This window comes from Falco naumanni, chromosome 6 (assembly GCF_017639655.2).
Source record: "Falco naumanni isolate bFalNau1 chromosome 6, bFalNau1.pat, whole genome shotgun sequence".
NCBI lineage: Eukaryota > Metazoa > Chordata > Aves > Falconiformes > Falconidae > Falco > Falco naumanni.
In genome coordinates this window covers 48,618,584-48,639,806 of record NC_054059.1, presented here as the reverse complement: position 1 = coordinate 48,639,806, position 21,223 = coordinate 48,618,584, and the positions used below count along the sequence as shown (strand labels likewise).

The 21,223-nt window shown below is 40.3% G+C and overlaps 1 protein-coding gene across 10 annotated transcripts in view; it reads right to left on the bottom strand.

The window, feature by feature from the left end:
* Window positions 1–21,223, bottom strand: part of ARID1B (AT-rich interaction domain 1B) — a 335,632-nt gene that overhangs the window by 66,791 nt on the left and 247,618 nt on the right. For 9 of the 10 annotated variants that reach the window (XM_040598764.1, XM_040598762.1, XM_040598768.1 and 6 more), the window contains 2 exons: window positions 16,640–16,729; window positions 470–649 (listed from right to left, as the gene is read on the bottom strand). In XM_040598764.1, the coding sequence (XP_040454698.1) occupies window positions 470–649; window positions 16,640–16,729 (270 nt within the window). The remainder of the gene's footprint in view (window positions 1–469; window positions 650–16,639; window positions 16,730–21,223) is intronic. The other variant, XM_040598767.1, reaches the window with a different exon arrangement.

The following is a 21,223-nucleotide window of genomic DNA, read 5'->3' as shown; positions in this document are numbered from 1 at the left end:
ACTTTAACCCTCACTGTCACCATGCAATTCTAAACTGGCCCTGGGATTTTATCTAAGAAAAGAAGTCCTATTCTGGGGTCTGTGTTGTGACCCTTATTCCATGCTTGGTCAAACACGGCCTCATTGCAGAGATGACATGCTTGGGCTCCCAAACAATGGTCCTGGCAAAGCAACAGATTCATCATTTCCTTCCCCAATTTAAGGTCACTATTTTTATACAGAGAAAGGTGCTAATAACAGAAGCAGCCTCTTCCACAAGGTACAGCTCTACCTCTGGATGACAGTTTTGTTTGTTTAGTGGGTTTTTTTTTGGTTTTTTGTGGGTTTTTTTAGGGAGGGCATTGTGTGTGTGTTTCTTGGGTTTTTTTTGGTTTTGTATTTAAAAAATCACATACCTACCTACCTACACAACACATATAATTTACAAATATATATAAATTATCATACGTAATGCCAGAAAGCGTTTTACCTTGTGGTCCATACTGGCTCATCTGAGGCCCATAAGTACCACTTGAATTACTCTGCTGAAAGCTACCAATTCCAGGATGCACTTGGCCTCCAGGCGAGGGGTGTGGTGACATGGAAGGTCCAGTTTGCTGAGGTCCATACTGTGACATCTGGGGGTTCCTCTGTATGCCTGCCATAAAACCTAAAGAGAAAAAAGCGCCAAAGCAAAAATTAGTATTGAGGTAACTATTTAAGAAATCTTTGACATTAAAAAACCTCAACCCCTTTTAGTAATTTCCATACTAAAGATACATAGGAAAATCCTATTGTTCATACAAACAGAAACAAATGCATCTCCAAGTCAGCAAAGCTGTCTCAACAACAAAAACCTCTATACAAGACTCAAAAACTTTTACTTGTAAAAGAAAGACAGGGCAGACTTTCTTGGTTACAAATGGCTGATTTTAAAATTAAAACAATCTTTAGGAAAAAAAATTAAATGCAATTATCTGCATACCTAATAAGTAGTAGGGAATTTGCCTGATGGCTTGTGGTGGAAGTATAATAACTTACAAAATTTTATGTTGCTACCAAAGTGCATAAATTCAGCATACAGAAATCCACTGTAAATAATCCTATTGCCCACACACTCACCAGAGCTAAAATTTCCCTTTATGTGCAAACTAGTCATACCAGCCAGAAAAAAAAGTCATTTTGGTCTGTATTTGTGCTCTAGGTCCTTCTTCTGGTCTGTCCCCAGCACACTTGTATTGCATTCTCTCCTTTTTCTCTTTTGTAAATGTATTAATGAATCCCATTTTAATTTAAGGTTCAACAAAAGACCTAGTGAAATGTTTTTTTAAAACACAGAAGCTTCATATAAAGGAAAAGAAACCAAGCTTATCAAATGGAAGAAGAGGGCTTTGTGGTGGGATCAGTTTTCATGAACTGGGAAAAAACTTGCAATCCTGCCCACAAAATGTTTATGCAGGGATGCTGGTTTTCTAACATTTTACCTTGAAAGGTTTTAGTGCTGTTTTCAGTGTTGAAGAGGATGTGCTGAGAGGACAGTAAGGTTCTTTTTCTTATTTGTGGAGGAAATATGCTTTCTTTTCTGTTCTGCTTGCATATTACATTTCATCTTCGCATTTCTCTGCTAGGCAAAATGAGAATGTACTGAAAGACAGCGTTTGTTCTGCTGCCACCAGCAGCCTGCAAAAGTGCATGAGCAAGTCTGCGTTTCGGCCCATCCTGCAACTAGTTCAGGCACCCACGCTTTGAGGTTGCAGCCAGCTGAAGCATTATTTATGAAAGGTGAGTGTTTCCGCTCCTCTCCATTAATTTTAGTAGCATGCATGTGGGGAAGTGTGAAGTCGAAAGCCAAGGGACACTTTGCCTGGCAACATTAATTACACTGTTCCTGACATGAAGGAGGGAATAGAGGTAAGGTAAGAGCAAAACCCCGACGGTGAGTGGACAACTGGAAGCTGCTGAAGGGAAGATCAGAAAAAGAAAAAAAGAGAAAAAAGGGAGAGAGGGGCAAGGACAAGCTGCGAAGAGGCAGAAATGGGTGACAGGAGGAGGGAGAGGCGGCAGGAGCATGACTCTCCCAAAGGACTGGGGTGTTCTCCCACTGGTTGGTATCGAACAACACACTGGCCTAATGCTCAATGTCTGAATTAATGGAGAGAGGTGGTTTTTCCTGAGTCACATACAGGACACATGATTAAACTTGTAACTGAAAATATTGAGGTGCTATGGCTCCCACAACCAGGTAGCTCAGGGATTTCTCTGTGGGGACCACAGCCCCAACAAGCATGTCTTGAACTCAAAAGAGTAGGTTTCTCATCCAAGCACTGCTGTTACTGACACAGTAACAGGTGACAGTGGGCAAATGACCTTTCTGTGGGTTGGCCTCCCCATTTGTACACTGGTGACAAAGTGCTGTATGAGAGGGGACAATATATGCAATGCAGAAATGAAAGGTGGTGTGTGCCTTACTAGAGCTTAAGTTTCGAGTCCAAACACATGAAACAGTTTTTGAGCACTCCACAGACCTATACTATATAGCGTACTTATCCATCCACTAAACCCCTGCTGAGAGACAAGAAGCTCCATGCCACAGGTTGTAAAGAGAAAAACCAGGTGCTGAGACAATCTCACACCCCCTTGCGCCCCGTTCTTCTGTGCTCTGAACAGCTCAGTCCATAATATGCTAAAACGCTAACAACTGCAAGGTTTAGCGGAATACACACAGAGTTTTCCTGACCTTTGTGCAAGCCCCGAGACAAGGGATTTGACCACACCTGAACTGCAAAGTCAGAGCCTGGCACCCACACTGGAGGGAGCCGGACCACAGGCGCTGGGCACACAGCACAGCAAATAACCAAAAGTGAAACAGTGGCTTGGAAACTGGTCCATCCTGGTTGGAAAACTCCACGCTTCTGCAAAGGAAAACTTGTACAACCTTCTCCACTTAGCTTTATTTTGAAACAGACCCCTCAATTTTTAGAACAGTTCCACTCGGTGCACAAATCGTATTACAAAGCCTATGTCTTCTGCCGACAGTGCTGTAACTAATTTAGAAACCTAATACAATCATATGTCTGTATGAAATAAATGCTCACATTCCTGACACACATACACCACATATATCACACTCGTGAGATCCATTTAAATGAAAAATTTTGTACTGGTCACACTAAGTTTTTTATTATAAAGATAGTAAAGTTACTCCTGGATCTAGCACAGAAGCGAGGCGTTTCTGTTCACTGTAGGCCTTTTAATCTATACGAGATAACTTTCCAAACATTGTGCTAGTGATAAAAGGTTTTTCAGCAGACTTATTATCGCAGGCAGTACTTTTCTTAACACCACAAGGATGGATGACACATTGAAAAGCTATTGTCCCTACTGGCCATAGTGATTTCCAGTAGTGTCGCAGAGACTGCTGGTTGTTGAATCTAATGGCGAACGTGGACTGACGTCTAATGGAGAACATGCAGAACGTCAGTTTTAGCTAGCTCTGCTGTTGTCAGAAGGGGTCCTGAAGGGACTAGAGTAATAATTGAAATAAAAGTTTCCACTCAAATCACCTCTTCTTCAGGAAACTTCTCCTAATCTGTTTCTGATGCTGTGGAGTAGACTGCATGGCTGTGTGTACAGTCATAAATAAAACACACCAGGACCATTCCCTGGCCTGGAGAGCGGTGTGGCACGCCTGTGTCCATCCAGCTAAACCTTCCCACTCAGTCTTGGTCATCTCATCTGTGTGACTCCTTCGCACAGTCCCTTGTGCTGCCTTATCCATGCCCTGGGCTGTGGCTCAGGGCGTGCTCACAGGCATAAGCCAAAACTATGCCGTGGAGCATGCCAGTAATTCAACAGCATAGGTAATTGTTACGATAGATATAGAGGTAACAACAGATAAATGCTCAAACTCATGCTCTGCCCTTAGTTTACAGAGATGCTGATTAACACAAGAATGAAACAGACTCCTTTAACAGCTTTTGGTGTTAGGCATGTGTTTCATTATCCCAGAAGGTCTGAGATCCCTCTCAAATGAGGTTGCCTTTGCTACCTTCTCTTGAGCACAGACAGGTGAAGAATTAAGGAAAAGGAAGCCAGAAATTCACAAAAACTATCTGTGCCATATTATCTTTTATCACTCTATGGCACATTGAAGCATGGCCTTAAAACAGGACATGTTCCAACACCCCTCCAGAGAGCAGAGGAGTGTCACTTCAGCTATAGATGCAATGAGAAGAAGAGGGTAAAATCAGGTCCTTACTGTGATCTGGATTCCATTACAACAGAGGGGTCTCATAATCTACCTCTGTGAGAGCTCAGTGAATGTTTGGAGATCAATATATCAGTTTGAAGTGTTTCAAATATTTGCAGAAAGCTCAGATGTCTTAAAGAAAGATGGGGTTCCTGGTCAAGACGTAACATTCTTCATCATAAAGAGAAAACGACATCAATACTAGAAATCTTATCAGAAATGAAAGGGAGCAGCTGGTATACATTCATTTTTTCTTATTTACACACATTTTCCCTAGTGTTCAGCTTCATTTTGTAACTGCTACAAAAAAAAAAAAAAATCTTTCCAGAAAAATAGATCTGAGATAAAATTTGCTTTTGTGAAGAAGGGAGGTAGGATTACATTAGAGCTGCACTGGAGTAAAGGCAGTGAAGTGATTAAGCAGCCAGACTGTATTTGACATGTCAACCTCTGTGACAACAAGGTGGGGATTTTTGTCTTTCAAATAAACTGCTAGGGAACAGCTATGAGTTAAGACTTTAAAAATTGCAATGGCAACATGCTCATCAGTGAACAAATTACTCCCTTCCTTTAATATTAGTGATAAAAGAGGTACAGATGATGCTTTACTTGCCGTCACAACAAGACATTACTTACCAAAAAAACACTTGAGTTGATTTTGGCAAACTAAGCTATTTCAGGAGTAGCTGAATAAAGTGAGCCTGCCAGAAGTATTCTCCTTTTTAGTTATTTTTTATACTACATTTACGTACCTTAAGAATAGTTGTCTTTATTAAAACCCAATTTACATTGTAGAGTCATCCTTGCATTTTTTTTTGTTCTAAATGAAACAGTAGCAATACTATTAGCAATTAGGACACCGTAACTATAATAAATGTTCAAAAAGAACGTGCATATAAGTTTTAAAAATGGTCAGGTAGCAGCATATTTTTGATCTTTCTTTTTAGCAAAATACAGGAAAAAAAATAAACCAGGTAATGCTTGTGATAGAAGTGTTTCTGCTCCTCTGATAAAGACAAAAATGAAGCTTCTGTTGTCCGCTACAGTACAAACATCTGGTAATTTACATCACACAGCTAATACCATTTCATGATGCCTTTGTAAAAACATTTAAAATTATTTTCCTTTATGCATATGTATATGCAAAACTTCATGGAATTATGCACTAAGGTTGTCTTAATTACATTCGTACACTGACCAATACAAAATCATCCATTTCTTGAATACTATCTCCTTAGCACTAACCATAAAAAAATCCCACCGAATGTGCTGGATGTTGCTGTAACATCTCAAATGGATTCTTTTGATCTTTTAAAGTCTTGGCTTGAATATGAAAAAACCTTTCCAGGAAAGCAGCAACTCAAACACAAAGGAAGGGACTGCAAAGTAACAAGCTATTGCGCATCAGCTGATGGACAGCAACTGCCTACTGGCACACACTTAACCCACGGTCAATGAGAGGCCTTTTGATTTAGCCAGTACTGCATCGATTTTCATGAATGAATTAAACCTGAAAACACGTGGAACACTTAGGGAACACTTAAGCTCAGGAAAACTTTGGAGTTTACAGTGATAGCAGATCATCATTAAATTACACATCTGATAAATAAAAAATGAGGAAAGATACAACTTGCAACAGTACTTTGTAAAAAAGAACTTAAAAATACACCAGGCTAGTGCTCTTTCTCGAGAGGCATGCTTAGTGACAGAGCATGGGACCAAAACAACTGAGGAACCCTTCCGAGTGAGGAACGGGGATGCTCCCCTTGTTCAAGGGCAGAGGCTACAGAAGGGGCTAGACAGGCTTACTACTCTGAAAGTCATCGAATGAGAAAAGCAGAAACAGACTGGATGCATTCACTAATTATCAAATAATCAGAGAGAAATAACATAAAATTCTCTACTTACAAATCAGTGCAAAAAGATTAAATACGTAAAAAGAGGTATTTTCCAACACCTATAATGGAAAAACTTGTGTGTGTGTGGGAAATCACTTGAATTTCCAGTGCTTGGTATGTTAGCAAGGCACTGGACAGTACCCTCTAGAAAAAAGAGCAAGTATTTGCACACACATGACAGTTTTTGGCAGTCTTTCCTTCCTCAGACAGCCATTTGGGTTGTATTCACTACCTCAGGATTTTCACCAGCGAAGACAACAGAACTGAGATAGATTTAAACAGCAACTCCTAAATGTAGCTTGTCCGTGGGTAAACAACACTGAGACAGAAGTGGCAGAGTAAAGCTAAACAAATAAACCCCAATATTCTGTGCAGCGGATACAATAAAACTTGGCAACCTGTTAGCATGGCAGCATGCTCGGGAAGATCACAGTTAGACTGAAACACTCCCTACCCCACTGTCTCAGATGGCAAGGGCAGCTTAGGAAGCCTCTGGACTGGTGAACCATGTCTGGGGTTTTGCCCAGCTAAACATGTCCACAGTCAGCAAGTACCTCAGAGCGCTGTGAGGAAACGTGCAACAGAGCAAGATTCACACATTAATGAAGTCTTTTAGTAATTGAAAGAGTTGGCTACTCTTGCGTAAGCCTGAGGCACCAGGACCCTAAATACGCAACCAGGTTTTCTGCACTGACTGTCGATGGTACTAGGACAAACACCTTTAAATGGTGTGGTCAAACCCAGAGACGAGCAGCTTACAGACTGCAGGAGCTAAGAAAACACTGTTGTGCCACTGCTTATGGATGGCCAGCGCTACCTAGCCATAAACTACTTACTGTCACTGGCAAAGAATGGCATGGTACCTCCCTAAGGTGCTACTTAAAATATACATTAATAAGGACACAGTGACAGAGGTTTAGATACTGGAAAAAATCTAAGCAGACAAAAATTTTATACAAGTCTAAACAAATAACAGCAATGAAGAAACTGGGGAAGATTTGATCCATGTACCAGAATACAACCCAAGTGAATCCAGTGAAACCATGTGGGTGGCATAAGAAAACTGGCCTCTAGAGCAAGCAGGCACAAGACTTCTTTACATTCAAGATACCTCAGCTCTTATTCTCATTTTCCAGAAGCCAGCCTTACTAAAACATGCCCAGCTGGACTGGTGCAGCACATACGAAACCTATGTTTGTCATATATGGAACATCTGACTTAGTAATATACACTACAGAGTGATGGGTTGGTGAGCATGAGCAGATCAGCTTGCAGTGTCAACCTCATTTAGATGACGCAAATACTGATGCTCGATATTCCTGTCCAGTAAGGCAAGTAAAATAAATAAATCAAATAAATACAAAACCTTCACAAACAGATGGCAAAAAAGATTCTGACTTGTACTGAGCACAGCTAAGTTACTGCACTGCACCAATACAGTATCTTTGGATGGCTCTGGTATGAACCTGTTAGATGTGTCCCAAGCAGCAGCACTGACATGGGCAATATTTTGGTATTACATCAGATCTTTGTTAATAACCCTGGTAGAGAGAAGACTTCTGCTGACAAACAACTTGGAAAACTGAAGGGTAGCAGCATAAAAAAAAAAAAAAAAAAGGTACTGAGACCACTGACAGAACGAATCAAGAGGTTTATTCTTCAGCCTGTAACAAGAAGGCTAATCATCTTCTTGATACGAAGTTTTAGACTTGTAAAAAAGCTAAAAAAAATATATATTATTTTAAACGCCTCATTTTTTTCCCAATCATAGTTTGTTTGTTAAAAAATTCCCAAAGAGTTTTTAAGACAGAGTTCTTTATTGTTTCCCCATTAACCATGAAAAAAATAATCCACCTACTACATTGAACTCTTTCTTCAGTCCGCATAAAACCTTGTCATCTTCTCCAAGTCCATCAGGGTGCCACTAAAAACATCTGAAGGTTCTCTGCACCACAGTAACAGCAATACGGTTTCCCTTTGTTACCTGGACAATTTAATTTCCCGTTAGGACCCGCTAGTATCTGCAGAACCACCAAATTTCTTCACATCCATTCAACAAAGGATGTTTCTTTACTTATGTGAAACAGCAGCTATGGAAAACATCACCTTAGCAAAACTGGGGCTCCCTGCAAAGATCACTGCAGTATTTCTCCTTTTCACAAAAGGACCAATCTTCTGTTTAAGAAAAAGTGCTGGATTGGTTTTATTTTTCTTTAGAAGTATTTTCTTATTATGCTTCAATATCTATCTTACTGTCTACTCACTGTTTACTTGTCTGACTGCTTCTCTTCACAATGTGAATAGCTTTGGGGAAGATGGAAACTAATGACCTAGCTAAGGTTTTAACCCAGACCCCCTAGTGTTTTACCAGCTGTGCTATTAGGTTAACTGGCTGAATCTCCTCTGCTTCTCTCTCTGATATTACAAAACCCGGTCCATGTACGGCATGCAATATTGTTTAAATTTTTCCCACCCCTAAACCTCCCTCTGCTACTGCCTAGCCTTGAAATTCATATAATCTATCACTGATAAATTAGAATCTGGGGAAGGATCAGACAGATTACCCAGATGGTAGCTGGGGAAGAAATATCCAACCTTTCCTAATGCAAACCTTGCGTAATGCTCTCTGATGTAAATTTTAAGTGCTCTACTGAGGGCAGAGAAGGAAAGACATTTGTGGAGATGTTGATGCACAGACAGAACAAAAAAACATTGCTCATCCACCATCTTACTACAACATAACTTACACAAGATGCTTTTACTGTAGTGCTTGGAAAATCAGGGTAACGGTGACTTGCAGCACAAGAGGATCTCACCCTGACCTCCCAACTGCCCCCAAAGCAAATCCTCAGTTTCAGTAGGTAGCTTAGGCTGCTGCAATTAATCTGAGCAGCAACGTTAAAAACCCAAGGAGTCCGTCTGCTTTATACAATCAACATTTGTCTAAGTTTTCCTAATAACATGCATACTTAGGAAGATCATGGCAGACAGCAAAGAAGGAACAGCATTTTCCCATGTGTACTGTCCAAGGCCTGCAGGCTTAAATGGTCTAATTTTCAGGTTTGAAAAATGTACCATCCCCAGAAACTCCTGGTCAGAGGTTCCACAGATCAACTCAGATCATCCTTTTCATGAAGTAAATACATTGAATACCATGATATATATATGGATTTTGTGGACAAGACTAAAATACACATGACGTTTCCTTTCTGTCCTGCACACACATAAAAGAAATCATAGTATTTTTTTCAAAACCACAAAATCAGCGTGCTATCCTCAGTCCCAAAATGCTTTTGTCTTGTTTTATTTTACCACGATACACGACCTGACTGACTTTTTTCCCTCCCTTGATATGCAGCTGTTTCCTGTTCGTTCTACAGCCTTTTGGGATCCTTTGGGATGCAAGGAACTATCTAGTATTAGTTGTTAATATGTACATTATACAGATTTCAGCTCATTGCCCTATATACTAACTTTAAAAGACATAAAGGGCCTTAGATCAGAAGTTTTTTATTTTTAGAGAAGTTTCATTTAAAAGGTTAACTTAGGTAGTGAGGGAGCAGTGTCCTGGAAACAACGGTGCATTGAACAGGTGGACCACAGACACTCCCAGTTTATAGGCCATGATGGGAAGCTGTCCCAGGAACAGGGATCATACCCAGTAACTTTACATTGAGCCTGGTGACAGCAACATTTTGTCAAGTTCTTCATCAGTGACTGCTTGTGGTTTACCTTGCTCCCTGAGCCCAGAGGCAGGGAATCTGACGGCTGCCTAATGAAGTCTGTGGAAACTTTTATATCGAGAAGTCTCTCTGCTGGCAACTATATATACTCCCTCAGAAAAACTCGATTCTGCTTCGTAATTTCAAAAAGAGAATCCCCAATTTAGTTTAAAAAAATGAAATAAAGACTCATCCCCGAGTATAACACGATTTAGCATCAACAAGAAGAAAGCAGTGACCAGCTGCCAGCATACAAAATTTACTTGTGAGACCTGACTTTGGGTTTTGATTGTACTGATGTTATCATGTACTTCAAATACTACTTCCGCAGTTTTGCTCTCTCCCAGCATTGCTTATTACATGTAAATCATACCCTTTCCTCCTTCAGTTCTTCTCACAGATGGCCAATACTTCTGTATGTTTAGTGCAGGCCACAACTAATCTGATCAACCTAAAGCTGAGACTGGCTGGTGTATGTTTGAAATTCAAGTACAGTCTGAAACGAGCACCCTGAAATGGCAACTGATTTCTTTAAGAATTAACCTGTTTTGGCACAGTAACATCATCTCTAATACTTTTGGACAAGAAAAACAGGTCTTCCTGCAATGCTTAACAGGCAAACAGACACAAAGCTATTCACTCCTGCAGCTCAGGGTGAACACCAGTAACCTTTTATCCCAAAGATCTTGATTACTAATCAAAGTAGACATATTGTAAGCTTTTTTGCTGTGCATTGCTGTATGATGTAATACTATAAAAATAATTAGAAAAATGGGGTCTTGGGTGCTATTGCAATTAAAATAGCAAAGAAAAATAGTGTGTACACATTTAAAAAATCTGCACATCACACAAACACTACATTTCAGTGCACTTACTTTCACTTTTACAATCAAATTAAAAATACAGTGGCAAAACCCAATGCTATCCTGATCCTTTTTAAAGACTGTTCATAAATTTAGTGCTCACTAAATTGAGAAACTAATCAACTTTTTGAGTCACCGAAGAAGTTTAGCGCATGGCTCTACTCCATGGCTCTGCCTTCACCTACAGGTCAGCTCTGAATGTTCCCATGCGTCACATTCCTATTTCATCATGTGACTTGAGACAAAAAAGATAACGTTTTACAGAGGTAGTAGTGTGACAGTTTCAACAAAAACCTGCTTCTCCTCCTTACATGACGCACTTTTCTGGCTGTTGGGGGCACAATTACTTTAACCTCAGTTTTCTGGGCACAAAGATTTCCTCCCAGCCTGGCACAGTGTTCCTGCTTACCAGCTGGAGCTCAGCTCCTCCACACTGACCCACTTGGAGAACACGACATGCAGAAGAGGCACTCAAACATACCTGTGGCTTTGCACTCAGTACATGTCTCAAGCATCTTTCCTTAAGAGCCTGAAACACTTCAGTCTACGTCGAGTAAACTTATTACCAAGTCTGATTTAACCTTAAGTGGTGTCATCGTTAACATGGCAAGCAGAAAAATTTTAATGACACGAATCATTTTATTCTCTAGCTCCTCGGTGCTCTGAATAGATCCTGAATCCCCAAATGGGAGCAAAAAAACGTATTCTCAGGGAAAAAGACTTTTTATGATCTAAAAGTGAACTACAGTATCTTTTTGTTGCAATAAGAATTCTTTGATCTATTTTCTTACTTCTGGTTTCTTTTTTTAAGGAGAAAACAGATTTCAGAGGAAAGAATCTCTACCATCGAATGTCAGTATTAAGCCATACATCTGATGGGAACTGTGGGTGCAAAACACCCGATTGGTATTCCATGTCTTCCATGCATACAAAACACTTGTATTTTGTTAGAAGAAAATACATGACAGTGGAATTTATGTGATGACTGTGTACAAATAAACATGCCCTGAAAACAGTTAAAGGGGAGAAAACGGGCAAATTAGGAAATTGTAGTTACAGGAATTCAGTTGCTACTTAGTGTTTATAGAGAAGCACAAAGAGAACATCAAAATGCCTGATCACATCCCATCTGTTACTACCTCTTGCTGGATAACATCTTGTCTGCCAAAAAAGCTATTTAAATTTACTACATTGCAGCTACTGATAAATATCACTTCTGTGAAGATCTAATACTAAATAAGGACTAGATCTGAGGATATAGCTTACAAGCAGTTGTGTCAAAATGATCCAAATTTTGCTTAGTATAACACCTGTACTCCTACAAGTCTACAGTTTCTTACTCCCTGTCCCTGTCTGTGATGTGTTTTTAACAGAGCATACAGCTGTACCACAATCCTCAAAAGCTACATCATGTCAACAACAGAAAGAAATAAACGTACAACGGAAAAAATGACATGAAACAAGGAAAAAGAAAAGGTACTGGGAGTAGGTGACAGAGAAGAGGAAGGCTACTATTCAACAATTTTGGAGGTGCTTAACTCCGGGCACTTTCCACATAGATCTGACAGGCACAGAATGGTGCCATGAAACTGCCTCCAGCAACGGAATACATTTTCCAGCACATCACAGCAGCTGCAACGGCATCAATTCTGCTTGCAATCCATGTCCAAACAGAAAAGTTCTCAGTGGTCCTATTTCCGCATATCTCAAGGACTAATTAAATCCTCATTACTATCTTCTAATTATTCCAGTGCTCTGGGATTTCACTGAGCAAGTCCCCAATGGTGCATTAGATGAAAAGGGTTAAATAACCTGTGTTGATTTTGAGACTCCAGATCTGTTTCAGACCTTTAGCATATCATCAGCATTATCATGAATATTTAACTACGTACCGCTGTGAAAATTATAAGGGGAAAACAATTAAAGATTTTTTAAAAATTAATTCTGACCCATATACATTTGCACTAATAAATAAGGCTTCTTTAAGTATCCCCATTATGAGAGCACTTGCTAGAGTAATAACGTGAAGTCATTAACTGTTTCCATTAAATTCAATTGTTTTCAGGAGCTCCCAATTCACTATTTTAATATGAGACTCAAACCTGACATGTACATATCCAACTGCGTAAGCATGAAAAATACTACTTAAAAGTAGGTAAGTTTGCTACGCTTTTTAAAAATTAGGTAAGGAACCATTCATTTCTTCAGGGGTAAAAGTGCCTATTTCAACATTATTGTGACACGTATTATCCTATTAGTGTTTGCATAGGTGAGTATTCATATATGCAGACAGGCATCTCCATTAGGTTACAAAAGAAAACGTGGGAGTATAAGCTAATGCCCAGGATGGAAGGCTTCTTTTTCAGGCTGCAGCTTCAGAAAACTGGTTTAGGGGGTCAATTTGGATATGCTGGGTTTCTATTTGATCCATACAAATAACTTCCAATGCACTGAGCAATTCTAGCTACTAAAGTACATCCTCAAAGCATAGCTTCTAAAATCCAAACAGAGAAGTAGGTACAGCTGCATAGAGGGAACTCAAGCGACTGTGTACCTCCATTATTTGCCAAAGGGTTACGACAGCCATGGCATCACTGCTGCCCTACCTCTGGGGGCTGATGTGACTAAAGTTGATAAAAAGCTTTGACTTCAATGAACACAAAAAATCAAACCCCTATTCTTGATCGTTGTAAAGAAAAGCCTCAAGTAGCTATATCAGAAACAAAGAACAAAATATGCATCCCCCTTCCCCCCAAAAGCACAGCAAGTTTCATTGACTAGCTTAATTAGTCATGACTACATTTTTATGCGGTATCCCCAAGTAATGGTAATCGATGGATTCAGCAGCAGTTAAATGCATATGTAGGTGAGCAGCCGTGGCCACTCCTGCTTCTCCAAGAGGCTTCTGACCCCAGCCCTGCACAGTCTGCTCCCTCTGTCTCCAGGGCTCTCTGGCTCCAACAGTCCATTAAGGTGTATGGGACTTACTTCAGGTCCCAGTAGTTTCAAAGACATGTGAGCTGAGACATAGGTTATGCACACAAAAGTCCATGCAATTTCTTATGGCCTTGGTAGTGTGTATTGGTAGAACTAAAAAGGTTTTATTGATTAGGCATCAAACAGCAGTGGCCAGTTACCGATTCTGGGATGAGAACAGAAGTGGGTTGCCTAGAATAGCATGCTCCATTTATGCTGACCCAGGTTGAAATGTCCTACAGCTTGAGCAGGATGTGAACAATTGGCAAATTGTTTTTAAAAAGTAAGCATTTTTGTGCTTATTACAAGACGTATAAAATAAGCTATATGAAAAGCAAGCTGAAAAGCAAAAAAAAATCCAGTCCCCCAAGAAATTCCTGTTACTGTACACACATTAACACTCACCTCCTTCCACACACTGAATGCACATGTGAAAATACACTCATTGCTTCATGCTGCACTGTATGACAGGGGATATATAGTCTTAGGCAGGCAAACATAAAAATCCCAGCTGGGTGCTGAGTAACCATGGAAAGTAGGGTAAAATATAATCAAACACTTCCGTAATAAAATAAATACGTGTAAACTTAATGGTTCAAGGTAGTGGTTTAGCATCCAGAAGTGCTACAGCTCAGACTCCACCTGTCAATCAAGCTTCACAGTATCTGGTAAATAACATTTTTTTCAAGTATTGAGAGCAGACGATTCTGCTCAAGAAATTATTAGTCGTTTTCTGGTCATTCAATCCTCTCTCTAAACAAGGAAAGAAATGTGCTAAAATAAACAACATTACCTTATCCTATGGAGGGCCTCTGGGTTTTGCGTTTTCATTTCTTTTTTTTTTCTCTTTTCTTTTTTTTGGGAGAAACTGTATCAGTAAGCCAAGAGTTTAAATTACTGTAACAGATGCCTATGGATCAGGTGTCCTTAGCAGCAACGATTTTCTGCTCAGGTTTTTATCAGTAAATGACAAGCACCTTCCCTTTGAGTCCCCATCACTCCCCCTCCTTCAAGTTCAGTGGAAACCAGTTCAAGCAAGCAAAGGAATCAACTAATGTAACAGCCTTTTTAAAAGGTGAAGTTTTCCATTTCAAAGGAGCCTCTAATCAATGACAGGGCACAAAAGGGAATGCACGCATGTTTATGCGTGTATAGCACAGACTTTAGAGAAGCTTTGGGGAACACGTTCTGCAAAATCAATATGACCTAGCTAGTTACAAATTTCATATCTGCTGCATGAAACAAATGGATTTCTTGTACAAGCTGGGTCATTACAACAGATTTTGCATATGAAGAGTGCAAAAACGGCAACATTCCCAAACACATTTTCTCTAAGAACATACCCACAGTTCTCACCCCCCTGCGCAGAGGAAGAACCAGACTAAATCAGTCTGTGAATTTCACTTGTCTCACTGTTATTTACTTCCTTCACTTCCCAGTTATGGCAACTGTCTTTCTCTCTTTTACTTTTGAACCCCCTCTGCCTCTCCCAACCATACGATGACCCCCAGTTTTGTTCTACAGCAGCAACCCGGAGATTCGACTCTTCCAGCTCTGTCAGACCTTCCTAACTCATTCCCCAAAGACAGGTGAGGAATACACACTGCAGAAATAATTACTACTGGGCAGTGTAATATTTTGTGCCAAGACCCAGTCACGCCAGGAAATGCACACATCTTTCTGAGATGCTTGGGTCTTCGAAGCCTCCATCTGATCCATTCCCACTGTCTTGTGACTTTCTATCCCACAAAGCGTCACGTATTTGTTATTGAGTACTGAGGTCATTCTTTTTTCAACGAACATGTACCTTATTCTAAAAAAAAAAAATTTAAGGGGAAAATAAGTCCCTGCACTAATAACTGTGTATAAAGAATGAAAAGGAAACAAAACAAGTAAGTGGAGTGTGGAATTCTGTGTTTCATGTTCTCATTAATCAGCATTCCTGGAAGAGGGGACATCCAGCACAGAAAAATAGCAAAAATTAAGACTCTCTCCTCTTCTTTGTAAGCCCTCTTAGTTCCTCCTGGATGCTATCCCAGGAATTTTTCATTCTGTGAGTTCAACTTGTTTCACTGTGAGAAAACTTTTAGTATTTATGGTATCCCCATATGGTGCTACTTGGAATATTTCTGGTAGCAAGACATTTTAGGAGGGGCCTTTCACAAATAACTCCATGTTTATCACAGTTATCATGTGTCTGTTTTGCAAGCTTGTCACTGGCACGTTAACCACTGCATGGACTGGATGCCCAGTTTACAGCAGCTAATCACATGTATGGCCATGCATCAAAACTGTGACAACTGTCTTCTACGAGCTAGGGAGGACGGAGGTTACAGGAAAAGGGCTTGTTATAAATGGTAACATTAAGAAAAAAAACAATGCTCTGTTTATTTTTGTGATCACTTGCTAGGAAATGTTCTTTTAGAACAGTGCTGCTGCTTGCAAGGTTTTCCCTTGCAAGATTTCCGAATCTTTGAACAATTTGACCTAAATAGTTGATTTCCCTTTATATTTAAAGATACTTTTATTCTAGAACTGGCTAGAGGGCTAGCAATTGTACCCATGCAAAGACATCAGAGATGAGAATTTTAAGAACAGTGCAAAACTGCAGTGCTCGTAGCTAGTGCTATTTCTATACATCCTATTCCAAGACAGACAACGAAAAGTTGAATTCCCTAGGACATGACTCAAGTATTTACAGCAAACTGCCTTTTTCTCCGAGCATTCACTGTATTTTGATAAAGCCTTGTTTCCAATTATATTTTGGTAAAACCTGCTATTCAATTGCTGTTTCCTCAGAGAAGGAAACCCCCCGAGCATTTTACAATGAGGACTGCCATTATTTTCCCTCGGAAAAGAAAAGAAATATGAGGAAATCTCACACTGCTAACGTGCAACTTAAAATGAAGGCTGCATTTGCCACCAACTAAAGAACCCCACCACCTAACAAACCTCGGTCCTGTGGCATTGGTGACTGGCTCAGGGCAGGGTGGGAGCTGGATTCAGACTGGCTGCCAGGAGGCTGCGGTGGCATCTGACTGCCTGTAACACATGGAGAGAAAAGGGAAAACAGACTCGCTTTTAACATTGCAATGCACAAAACCAAGCCTTGCTGCATTTTTCAACCACTCAACATCAAAGTAAGTACCAGCTGTATAAGGAAAAGACAGAGCTCAACAGGCCTAGCTTTTTCCAGTTTTTTTCTTCCTTTTACCTTTTTTTTTTTTTTTTTTTTTTTTTTTGTGAAACCCATGGAGGAAACATGCATAAACATATTTAGCAACAGGCATGGCGAAATGTTCAATTTCGTATTGAGCGAGTTCCCAACCTCACTGACATGATCCAATTTATAGCTGCAAATCTCCTGACACATATTTCTGTTAGAGAGTTTAACAAAATCCAAGTCTGCTGAACAATAGGGCTCATCCTGCCGAGCTTAAACTGGCCTCCAGCCAGGCAGACATGGACTGCTGCCAGCAATATTACCAATGAAAAATTCAGTCAATACAAAAATGACTAACAACAACAATCTAAAAAGTATTTCAATGAATCAGTGGTTCTAATATTATTTGAATGTCCATGTAGAATATGGGAATAAGAATAATACGTAGGTGCACGTGCTGAAAGTGAAGCATGTTTGAAAGAGATCAGACAGAAAAAGGGTATCTTATTATTCAAATAAAAGCAAAGGGAAGATATTTTCCTATTAAAATATCCACCCAGAACAGAAAAACCCATTTTTACGGCCTTGTTCAAAAGAGACCCACACAGTTTTATCCACTGCTGTCTACCCACCCAAAGAAGTGCTCAGGACATGGAATGTTCCCTTTCAATACAAAGCAGGTGCTTATTGCACTGATGCAAGTCACTCCGCTGGGTCACCACAAGACTGTGTCAAGCAGGGAGGGTCCACTCTACCACCCTCCCACTGCACAACACCCCAGCGGTGTCGTGCCTAACAGCCCACCTGCCACAGCCTGAGCAGGAGTAAGGAGGAGACCCAGCCATCGCCTGGACTTGGGACTCCTCTCCACTGCTGGTCTGAAACATGCCTGCTCCTGACAGCCCAAGCGGCTTGCAGACCACCTCAGGTTAGGCAGCAAATACATACTTTAAGCATTTAAGACACTGTAGCGACAAGCACAGTATAAACAGCAGTAGACAGATTTATATCTCTCATCCTCAGAAACTGCTCAGATTGTTTTCCGTTTGAAAGAAATGGAAAGAATAAAAACACAGGCAATAGATTTGTGCCTGCTGAGACTCATTTCCTCCCGCTCAGCAGCTGCCCCTCTGCAGTGGCGGGAGCAAGAATCCTGCGGCCAGTCCTGGTGCTGGGAGCTGGGTTGGTGGGGGGAGTGGGCAGCTGAGCCGGCTCTTTAGAGAGATGAAGGGCCCCAAGTTGGACGTAAACACAGGAAAGCGAAAGTGTCTGCTCTGCCCCATCCACTTCCCAGCCTCAAAGCAACTGGCTCTCAGCACCAACTGTAAAGAAAGGCCGGATTGATAAAGAACAAAAGAAAATCCATAAAACGTGGAGTGTAACCACTGCCTAGCTATTCAGATGAGGTGCATTTGCACTAAAGAACATGACAGTCAACATTACCAGGAGCAGCTGTGACAACTGTCTCAGAGATGCAAATGCTGGACTAGAGGCAGAACTGCTCCTCCAAAAGACCAAACATGCCACTCAGTGCCTGAGGCTTTGGGATCCAGGGCCCATTCATGAACTCTAAGGCATATGACAATAATATTCTGGCTTATGTTTTGATGCCACTCAAGAGCGGGCTATGGAGACAGTAAGTGCCTGCATTATAACGAACGCTTTCTGCTTGACAGGAAGGATTCAGTGACTCAAGACTGTAAACAAACAGCAATTCCATGTTAACACAGGGCACTGCCACTTTCACTGTGTATGCCCGAGGCACTGCTATCAGACAGAATACTGCAAGTACATCTGAACCATCTCAGAATTTTACAAATACAAATACAAAATTTTTTTAAAAAATTTAAAAATAAAGGCAGGGGTAGTCCTGACTGCACCACGCAGCTCCCAGTGGGATTCTCCTTTAGATGGAGGTTTGGCAAACTTTGAGAGACGTTCATAGTGCCTGGAAGATCTATGCTAGGCAACATAGTTCGAATACATTTATACACGGTCTTTAATTTTTTTTTACATTAACAGTAACTTCAGTTATCTGGCAGTAGCCCTATCCTGCACAGGCAGACGTGCAAGCATGGACTGGGAAAGTCAAAGCCTAAAACAGTGCGTGTAGGACCAGTTACAAAGAAATCATTTCCATTTGCATCCTTAGGGAATACAGACTCAGGAGTTTCACACATTCACTGCAATTATCAGCCTCTGCAAACATTAACACTATTTTATTAGCTCACTTTTTTAGGTTTAATTCTGATTTTTTTCACAAAGGAAAACCATTTTGTAAACAAGACCAGCAACACATACTCTTAACAAGTAATGAACTTGCAAGAGAAGTAGCCATTATGCTAATTATCAGTGGGTGCTACAAATTATCCAGGTGTGGGACATGAAAGTATGGCATCAAAATGTTTTCAGTCAAACTGTCATTTTATCCTTCCAAGTGATCTGAAAGGTAAAAGGAGGTTAAGCACCCAAATACCTTTGAAGACTTGAACTGAACTCTTAATTTGGGTATCTAACTCCTATTGATTGGGAGCTGATGACAGGACTTTAAAAACCTTTGAAGATCCTGTCTGCCATGCTTTTAAAGTTTCTTTGTCATGAAAAGAAATGACCTTAAAGATTTTCCATTTCTTTTCTTTAAATGATATTAATCCTTCTCTCTTTCAACCAGTATCCTAGTTGGAATTCTTGGAAGACACTTTAAATAATACATGAACACACTCTTGTATTTTATTAGGGAAGGAAAATTTCTACAAATGGAAACCAAACTCTTTTCTTTTAAAAGATAAATTCTATGGCTATTTAAAGGAGGGAAAAAAACCCAACAATTCCTTTCACTGACAGACTACTGCCTCCTTTGACACAATGACACACAGATCGAAGTTTAAACAGGGATAACCTTTCCCCATGTTTTGCACAGTATTGTTGCCACACTGGTGAGATACTCCGCCTGCCAAAACTTATGCAAAGTGAATACAGTGGATGTTACACAGTATTTTTTTCACAGCGAATACAATAATGCATGTTAAAAGGATAAATGCTGCCACACTAGTTCTTTCACCTAGATTTATCAGAGGAGCAAAATGGTATTCAAATTTATATATCTATCTTGTAAAATTAGTTGTTAAAACTACCAAAACCAACCGCCTACATGTCTGCTATTTAAAAAAAACCATCAGTTTAACAGGTGGGAGAATTTTAAAATGCTTCATAGCACAGTTGTAAGCTAGTTTTCTATTTTTTAAATTATGTTAGATATTCTTTTAAGTATTCTGCATGAGACTTTGAAAATCTCTGCTTGAAACAGAGTCAGGACAGACTGAATCACACCTTTGGAAAGGATGGACTGAGAAAAGTACTACATGGCGACTGCATTATGACCACAGCCATGAAATCTGCAGTTAAAGTGTAAAAAGTAAATTCCTTAGAGCCAACATAGCAAGAAAGAGCAGACCTTTGATATCCTGCTGAGAAGGGTCCTTACGACGAATTACAGCCCAAATCAGTAACATTTAGAAACACGCAGAGGGCTTTATGCTCCCATCACTGTAGTCACACCAGAGGATGCTCAGTAGTGGTACCCAGCACCAGTTGGACCATACCTCACAGAACTGTGCCTGAGCAGCTGAATTAAGAAAGCACTTCAGTGATAACAGGTTCCCCCCCTGGGAAATTACTAGTTAAGGAGGGAAGGTGGGATATCAGCAAAGGAATTTTAAGATGCCTTGAGGAACCGGGAAACAGGACGGTGGGTGGGGGACTGATCACAGTCTGTGTTAAACAGAGAACATTAGGCTGGAGGAATGGCATAAGTTTAAAAACTTGTGGGTTGTCTTTGGGGCAATTCTCAATCTAATTTAGGAATCAAGAGTCAGGACTGGATTAATGACATTGGCTGATTACAAAGTAGGCAAAGTAGTAAATACAGAAGATGATCAAAATACTGTCTAAGAAACTGGACCACCTTTTGGGTTGGAGTAACAAATATGTAAACATTTATACTCACAGACCAGAATAACTGAAGAGCAGTAGGGTTGTCAGTTAGAAATGGGAGAAGAAAAGGAAGGAAAATCTGACCGTATTTGTGGACCTGCAAATGGTGATAACCTAACAAACGGTTATAAAAATCCTTTGATGTCACCCTGAATCAAACAGATTTATTATTAGGATGAATTAGAAGAATTGTTTCCAGTAGAGGTAAGGAAACATAACTGCATTGCTGATGTGTGTCACTGGTGAGCCTCCCCGCAGACAAAACCAGAAAGCCTAATGCTAACTGGAATTGGAACCAGGAAGAGCTACCAGCCTGATGTGACAGGAGGCTGAAAGAGTGAGTATTATTTAGCAAGGCAAAACCTAAAGCTGTGATTTTG